The 7836-nt window shown below is 55.7% G+C and overlaps 2 protein-coding genes across 5 annotated transcripts in view; both read left to right on the top strand.

The window, feature by feature from the left end:
* The first annotated feature begins 21 nt into the window (after positions 1-21).
* On the top strand, positions 22-3305 carry PPCS (phosphopantothenoylcysteine synthetase). Its single transcript, XM_067310838.1, has 3 exons — positions 22-514; positions 1785-1888; positions 2639-3305. Exons 1-3 carry the CDS (start codon positions 22-24, stop codon positions 2960-2962), a joined length of 921 nt encoding a protein of 306 aa, XP_067166939.1. The 3' UTR covers positions 2963-3305.
* A 2039-nt stretch (positions 3306-5344) lies between these two features.
* CCDC30 (coiled-coil domain containing 30) overlaps positions 5345-7836 on the top strand; it is a 37781-nt gene continuing 35289 nt past the window's right edge. For all 4 annotated transcript variants that reach the window (XM_067310836.1, XM_067310835.1, XM_067310837.1 and 1 more), the window contains exons 1-3: positions 5345-5399; positions 5512-5697; positions 6307-6427. In XM_067310836.1, coding sequence (XP_067166937.1) covers positions 5361-5399; positions 5512-5697; positions 6307-6427 — 346 coding nt within the window. In that variant the 5' untranslated portion in view covers positions 5345-5360. The remainder of the gene's footprint in view (positions 5400-5511; positions 5698-6306; positions 6428-7836) is intronic.

The following is a 7836-nucleotide window of genomic DNA, read 5'->3' as shown; positions in this document are numbered from 1 at the left end:
CGGGGCGCGGCGGCGGCGGGCATGGCGGCGGCGGCGGGCGGCGCGGCGGCGGCGGCGGCGGAGGCGGAGGGCCGCGTGCGGGCCTGGGCGGCGGCGCAGGCGGCGCGCGGGCGGCGCGTGGCGCTGGTGACGTCGGGCGGGACGCAGGTGCCGCTGGAGGCGCGCGCCGTGCGCTTCCTGGAGAACTGCAGCAGCGGGCGGCGCGGCGCCGCCTCGGCCGAGCGGCTCGTGGGCGCCGGCTACGGCGTCTGCTTCCTGCACCGCGCGCGCTCCGCCTTCCCCTGGGCGCGCGCGCTGCCGCCGCCGGGGCCCGCGCTGCTCGACGCGCTGCGCCTCACGCCCGGGCCGCCGCCCGGCGTCGCCGCCGCGCCCGCCGCGCTGCCCGCGCTGCTGCCCGCGCTGCGCGCCTACCGCCGCGCCGCCGAGGCCGGAGCGCTGCTGGCGCTCGAGTTCACCGGCCTCGCCGAGTACCTGGCGCTGCTGCGCGCCGCCGCCCGCGCCCTCGCGCCCTTCGGTACCGCCGCCCGGGGCCGGGGAGGGCGTCCCGGCGCGCGCGTGTGTGTGCGGGGGGCTGTGAGGGGAGAGGGTCCTGCTTGGGGGGGGTGACTGTGATGGGAGAGGGTCCCAGGGTGGGGGGGACTGTGAGGGGAGAGGGTCCCGGGGTGTGTGTGGGGGGGACTGTGAGGGGAGAGGGTCCTGGGGTGTGTGTGTGGGGGACTGTGAGGGGAGAGGGTCCTGGGGTGAGGGCCGGGGGGGGGCGTGGGGGAGAGGGTCCTGCTTGGGGGGGGTGACTGTGATGGGAGAGGGTCCCAGGGTGAGGGGGGACTGTGGGGGTAGAGGGTCCTGGGGTGAGGGATTGGGAGGGACTGTGAGGGGAGAGGGTCCCGGGGTCTGTGTGGGGGGGACTGTGAGGGGAGAGGGTCCCGGGGTCTGTGTGGGGGGGACTGTGAGGGGAGAGGGTCCTGGGGTGAGGGCCGGGGGGGGCGTGGGGGAGAGGGTCCTGCTTGGGGGGGGTGACTGTGATGGGAGAGGGTCCCAGGGTGGGGGGGACTGTGGGGGGAGAGGGTCCTGGGGTGAGGGATTGGGAGGGACTGTGAGGGGAGAGGGTCCCGGGGTCTGTGTGGGGGGACTGTGAGGGGAGAGGGTCCCGGGGTCTGTGTGGGGGGGACTGTGAGGGGAGAGGGTCCTGGGGTGAGGGCCGGGGGGGGCGTGGGGGAGAGGGTCCTGCTTGGGGGGGGTGACTGTGATGGGAGAGGGTCCCAGGGTGAGGGGGGACTGCGGGGGGAGAGGGTCCTGGGGTGTGTGTGTGGGAGGGACTGTGGGGGGAGAGGGTCCGGGTTGGGGATGGTGAGGGGAGAGGGTCCCAGGGTGAGGGGGGACTGTGAGGGGAGGGGGTCCCAGGGTGAGGGATCGGGGGGGGTGAGGGGAGAGGGTCCTGGGGTGAGGAGTGGGGGAGGGAGAGGGTCCCAGTTGGAGAAGGTGAGGGGAGAGGGTCCTGGGGTGAGGGGGGACTGTGAGGGGAGAGGGTCCCGGGGTGAGGGATCGGGGAGTGTTGGGGGAGAGGGTCCTGGAGTGAGGGATCGGGGGGGCTGAGGGGAGAGGGTCCTGGGGTGGGGGAGGGAGAGAGGGTCTCAGTGTGAGGGGTTTGGGGGGGTGAAGGGAGAGTGTCCTGGTGTGAGAGGTTGGGGGGTGAGGGGAGAGGGTCCGGGTGTGGGAGGACACCCGGCGTGGGGGGACCTGGGCCGAGCCCGTGGCGACGACGGCGGCAGTTGCGTTTCTCGCAGGCTCCAGCGTCATGTTCTACCTGGCGGCCGCCGTGTCCGACTTCTACATCCCCGCCTCGGAGATGCCCGAGCACAAGATCCAGTCCTCGGAGGGGCCCCTGCAGGTGAGGCGCCCCGCGGGCTCGGCCCCCCGCGCCCCGCCGCACCCCGCGTCCGTGCCGTTTCACTCGGAACGGCAGGGCGCGTTTCCACGGAAGCCAGCGCCAAGCTGCGGCAGGGTTGCGCTGGTCCGTTCCCTCCCTCGTGCCAGGCTTTTCGTGTGTCCTTAGGGTTAAATTTTGCCTGGGCCCAGACCCCGTCTTGGCTCTCCAGCTGCCTCTGTGAGCTAGGTTGACCTAAGTCGTTATGGAAAACCATTCCTAGGGATAGGGAGAGTAACCAGGTACCGAAAGCAGGCGGCGCAGCAGCTTGGTTACAGAGATGAGGTTGCAGTTGGGTTCACTGCAGTCTGCTGATCTATTTTTGAGACATTATAGTATTCTGGGGTGATCTTCCTCTACTTGCGCATGTATTCCCAGAGTTGATTTTAGCGCTTAAATAACACGAAGCATGTTTATGCAGTTACTGTGGGCCTGCTTCATCTGTTAAGAACACCCCAATTATTGTTAATATCGGACTGATACTTGGATTTAGGCTTGCAGTGCATGCCAGTGACATTTTAACCTTTTTTTAATGGGATTTGACAAAATACTATCTTGGGAAAACTTTCCAGCATAAAAATCATTTGGAGCAGTTCCACTATGAAGTGAGGCTGGAATTTCCCCATTCCCTTAGTTTTTGTCCTTATCTCGCATTAAAAGGCATTCTGATGTTTTTACTGAACCTTTTTTTCCTACTGTCTTCTCCCGATGTAGATCACAATGGAGATGGTGCCAAAAATGCTGTCTCCTCTAGTCAAAGAATGGGCTCCGGAGGCATTTGTTATTTCCTTTAAACTGGAAACGGATCCCTCGATCCTAATTGAAAAATCACGGAAGGCTTTGGAGAAATATCGTCACCAGGTGGTGGTAGCAAATGTCCTGGAGTCGCGGAGAACCTCTGTTATTATTGTAACCAAAGACTCTGAAACGCCGTTATCTCTTTCTGATGAAGAAATAGCTCAAGGCATGGAAATAGAGGAAAAGATAGTGAGCTATCTTCAGGATCAACACACAGCATTTATAGAGAAGAAATTCTGAGGACCGGCTCATCCCGGCTCTGAATGAAACAAATGAAATTTTACTAGGGAGGGAGTGGAACTGGAGCAATTCTCTATCACAGGTAAATAGAATAATACTCAGTGGAACGCTATGGGAAAGGCTGCCATCCAAAACTGTATAACTTTTCCATAGCTTCATAGTGGTTATTGTGGCTTGCTTTCAAAAAGAAAAATACACTGAAATGAAAACATTCCAAAGGATGATATTTGTTCTAGTTTGTAAAGAAGGAAATAATATATTGCTTTATTTCTGTCCCCTAGACGGGAGGACAGGCCGGTGGAGAAATGGTATATATGTATGTATATAAAAGATTTTTCCTGAATCTGCCTTTTGGAAAGTTACTTTTTGAAATCCTGGACAGAAGGGAAGGAGTTTTGCAGAAAAAAAGATGTTCTGTTTTAGACTGGAATGGACCTACAGAGCTGGCAATCAACTGATATTGAAAGCGAATGGGGAAACGAGTGAGCGTGGCAAAAGATGAAAGAGAATGAAGTGGTAACAGCAAGCAACTTTGGAGAGCATCTGTTGCTCCAAGAAGGATCTTTTGGACCCAATTTCAGCAGCTCTGCTCAGAAGCACAGTTCAGTGCAGAAATGCTAACAGTTACCACTACTGTGATTTTTTTTTTTTTTTTTTTTTGAGCTTCCTTCTCCTGAATATCCATTGGGAATCAGTAACTGTTGTAGGTGGCGCTGGGAAGAAGCTGGCCAGCCTATTGTGAGCATTCAAGGAGCTGAGGACTGAGGGGGGAGTAGAGGAATAGTTATGAGCAAAAGGGCAGCAAAATAGGTACTATAACAGTGTCCTTAAAGCAGTCGTTACACAAAAGGTCTCCTTTGCCAGCTGGGGCATGGAGGCAAGGAGACTGCACCGGGCGCAAGTGGGAAATGGCTTGGGAAACGAGTTCTTGGAGACGGAGCAGCCGGTGAGGCGGTGAAGGCTGATGAGGTAGCAGGGATCAACCTTGGGAAGAGAACTACATCTTGGCCGTCTGGATAGAGTTAAAATTGGAGCCATGTGGACCTAAAATCAAGAGCTTTCTTGGTTCTCTCTAAATCCTGCTTTCATATAATTTCTTATTGTGAGCATGATGAACATGTGCTTAGAAGTTGGCTGTGTGTGCCATGACAAAAGGATTAAAAAAACATATTTATTGCAGATCTACTGCTGTGCAACATTTGTCTGTTTACATTCTTCCCTTGAATTCACTGGAAGTCTGAACAAAATGGTAATGCTCAATAAATGCAGCTTTTGCACTGAAATCTCTCCAGAGGCGAGATTGCGCTCCCTGCAAGACCGTCAAACATTCAAGGAGGCAACATGCTATTGTAATGACAGCGATCACCTGAAAATTAGGTGTATTCATAAAATGAGGAAAACAAACCGAGAAGAACAAGAGGCTGCGAAGAACATGAGAGCAGGCTCAGCGGGTCGGGAAGGAGGGTTGAAGGAGCAAAGGACCCTGAGCAGTTCTGGTGCAGGTAGCATTAGAGCACTTTTCTGGGATGCGTTCTGCAATAGGTACGCTTATACTGTTTCCGAGCGGTCGCTGCAGATCCAAGGCCATCTATACCGTGTTTTCTGCGCGTGCCAGGCTCTGCTCAGTCGAAGGTCCTTCCTTGGGCACTGCGGTGCTCCTCTTCGTGGAGACTCGGTCCTTATCTTTTTGTGCATTTTTGAGTCAGCTCTGCAGGACAAAGTCTGCTTTGTGCCTTGGGGTTTCCCCGCTTTGGGTTTATGTGCTTGCTGTTTGCTTTGCCTTGGGGAAGTCATTCGTCTTAATAGGTGCGCTCTGGGTTTAGAAGAAGAATCGGAAAAATCCTCGGACCTTTTTGCAAGGGAAAAGCTTTGTTTTTGGAGCTAGCCGAAGTGTTTGGATAGGTCCATCGCAGAATGGAGGAATCTAAGCGGACTTTAGCTGCTGGCATGTAACGTACAGCGGGAGGAAGATGCATATGAGCAGAGCTGAAGAGCGGCAAGTCCTAAATGCAAATTTCTCTTTACGCCGAAGCCTGAAGCGACGGGGTGGCGGGGGAGAGAAGCGGGAGGCAGCAGCAGGTTGCCGGCGCTGGGGTTAACGCTGCGTTAAATCACTTCGCCTTCGTCATGCACCCGGCCAGCGCTGCCGCCAGCTCCCGGTGCAGCGGCTGCCGGTGCTGCGGGGGGAACCCGGCTGCTCCCGGCACAGGGGTGATGGGGGGCGTGGCTTTCCCGAAGGGGGCGTGGTTTTCCCCAAGGGGGCGTGGCGGCGGGCCGAGGGGGCGTGACATTCCCCGTCGGGGGGCGTGGCGCCGCAGCCAATCGCCGGGGACGCTGGGCGCCGGCCGTTGCCATGACGCCGGGGCGGGGGGCGGGGCGCGGCCCGGGCCCGCGCCCCATGGAGGCGGCGGCCGCCGCGCCGGTGGGTGCCGGGGAGGTGGGTTCGATCCGGTTCGATCCGGTCCGGACCGGTCGCGGCGGGCGGGTGCGGGGGGGCCGCGCTGCCCCCCACCCGCCCGGCTCACGGCGCGTCTCCGTGTCCCCCTCAGGAGGCGGCGGCGGCGGCGGAGGACGTGCGGCGCTGGCTGGAGGCGGAGGGCGCCGACCCCGCCGCCCCGGCGGAGCAGCAGCTGGGCCTGGCGTGGCGGCTGCTGCGGCGCAGCGAGGCCCAGCTCCGCGTCGCCGCCCGCCGCCTCGGCGACCTCGAGCGGCGCCGCGCCGAGGAGATGCGCGATGTAAGGGCGGCGGGGCCGCCGCGGCCCTTCATCCCCATCCGTCCCCCGGGGCCCGTCCCCCTGCGCTCCTGCCCCGGCCAGGCCCAGACCGCGGCTCTGCCCCCGGCCCTTGGTTGAGGTTCGCGCCCCGGGCCTTGAGGCGGGCTGTCCCTGCGGTCCCGGTCCTAATTCACACGTGTTTTCCCAAACTTCTGCCGAGTGACTTTGTGGCCTGGCGCTTCCCCTCTGCGCTCCTTGGTATAAGTCGTTAAAGAGCAGCTTAGGGGCCTTTTGGGTATTCCCTGCCGTGCCAAGATGGGTGGAAGTATGCCGAGGCACGTCGCTTTGGTCTGTTTTGTTGCCTCCCGTTGAGCCTTTTTAGGTGCCATCTGATGAGTCTCATTTTTGGAAAAAAACACCCAACCATGAATGGTGCTTTTGTAGCTGTAAGACTTGATCCCTCCCAAAATATACTCTGATATGAAAAAGGCACAAAGAAGTAGTGTTCTATAAATGCCTGAGTTTGTCCTGTAAATATTGAGGAGAGGGGGATTGTGAGTTGTTTGCACCAACAACTTGCTGGCAAAGCAGCTGTAAATACACTCGAGTGTATGTTTTCTTTATTTCTAGGTGGAAAGCTACGTTGGTCACGTCCGTAACTTGACGGAGGAACGAGATGCTATCACTACTGAATATGAAAAAGAAAATGAACAGCTCAGGCTTGAGCTGACACAGCTGCAGCTGCAACAGGGTAATGCTTTCCCTCTTCTCTAAAACACAATCCAAGCAGATGTGTTGACAAGTAGCGTACAGTGTTTTTTGGGGTTTTTTTTGCAAGAAGCTACAGAGTTTACTTTTATACTTCCGAACACAGGTTCTTAATCTCTTTTGCTCTTCAGGGACTAACAACACCAAAGCAAAGCTTATTGCAAACAGTTCTTCCACCTTCTCCAGAATAAACTTAGACCTGGAGGCTAGCAAGGAGCTGACATGTCGTTGTGGACTGATGGGTACTCCAGAGCAGTATTTCTCAATGAATTCTCTTAGACAAAGGTGCATAGCGTGTTGGTTTGGAGGTAGGCAGAAGTATTTATGGAATATTAAAAGGGATCTGGAATTGGCTTAGATATTCTTGTCTGCTTTACTGCCTTTATTCAGTGAACTGGACAGTTTCTCCCGTGGTATGGCTGCAGAGTCAAATGAAGCATCTTCCAGGGGCCTGCTGTTTGAAGAACAGAATCGACTGTGCTGTTTGTCATTTGCCATTGGCTTTGGTTAATCAATGTCTGTGGTTTTTTAGAAAGCGGCTTTGAAAGCCATTGATAGTCTGTGACAGTGATACAAAACTTAGAATAGTGCACTGTATGCTTATTTTAGTATAGTCATTTTGCTTAAAGGAAAATTTTTAATTTGTATTTCACTTTCTACAAATAACTTGCTTACCTCTAAAATCCTGGATTCACCTCCAGTGAGGCAACTTTATTTTGCCGTTTTTAGTGCTTGTTTTTCTTTGTTCTTCCAACTGTTCCGCTGTGCTTTGAGTACTGCTCGTAGCACACTGTTGCTGTTGACTCTCCTTTTCGTGTTGTGTGTTATCCTGGGCCTGCAGTAAAACCGGAGATGATAAGCACACCTTGGACAGCTTCTTTGTTAAGTGCCATTTTAGTGCAGAAAAAGTGGGACTGTTGGGGAACTGATTGCATTTTTGAGTCTCCGTCCAGTTCTGGTCAGCCTGAAGGTTTCAGGCAGCAGGTCTGATGGAGTGACTTCTTTTAAAAGATGGGTGTCTTTAAGCACTGTCTGAAAATCTGGTTCTTCTGTGTCATCTCTGGGCAGTCGAAACCATTATTCAATGTTGAAAACACTGATACACAAGTGTTTACAATGAGTAACAACCCCTCGCTAGCATTGCTGCGGTAGAGAATTTTATTCCTGCGTTTTTGGGTCTTCTCTCATTTTCCCCACGAGGTGGCAGACGAATGACAATAATGTAATGAAATTGGGTTTGTATTTATTTCCCTATAGTGGCTCTGCTCCCTTCAGTATTTTAAGGTTTTTGATGGCTGTTGAGCAATGATCAGCGCTCAAATCGGAACGGAGATCCATGTCCTTTATATAGGTGGGTTCCTTAGTGCAAGCCAGTTGCCACTGGCCTGTCAT

Source organism: Apteryx mantelli, chromosome 26 (genome assembly GCF_036417845.1).
Source record: "Apteryx mantelli isolate bAptMan1 chromosome 26, bAptMan1.hap1, whole genome shotgun sequence".
Lineage (NCBI taxonomy): Eukaryota > Metazoa > Chordata > Aves > Apterygiformes > Apterygidae > Apteryx > Apteryx mantelli.
This window is presented reverse-complemented; position numbering and strand designations above follow the sequence as displayed.

What these genes read in the sequence shown, in the direction of transcription:
- PPCS (XM_067310838.1), top strand. Translation starts at nt 22, where the DNA reads ATGGCGGCGGCGGCGGGCGGCGCGGCGGCGGCGGCGGCGGAGGCGGAG. An exon ending in CCGCGCCCTCGCGCCCTTCG is followed by an intron (nt 515 to 1,784) that starts GTACCGCCGCCC and finishes CGTTTCTCGCAG; the next exon opens with GCTCCAGCGTCATGTTCTAC. An exon ending in CCTCGGAGGGGCCCCTGCAG is followed by an intron (nt 1,889 to 2,638) that starts GTGAGGCGCCCC and finishes CTCCCGATGTAG; the next exon opens with ATCACAATGGAGATGGTGCC.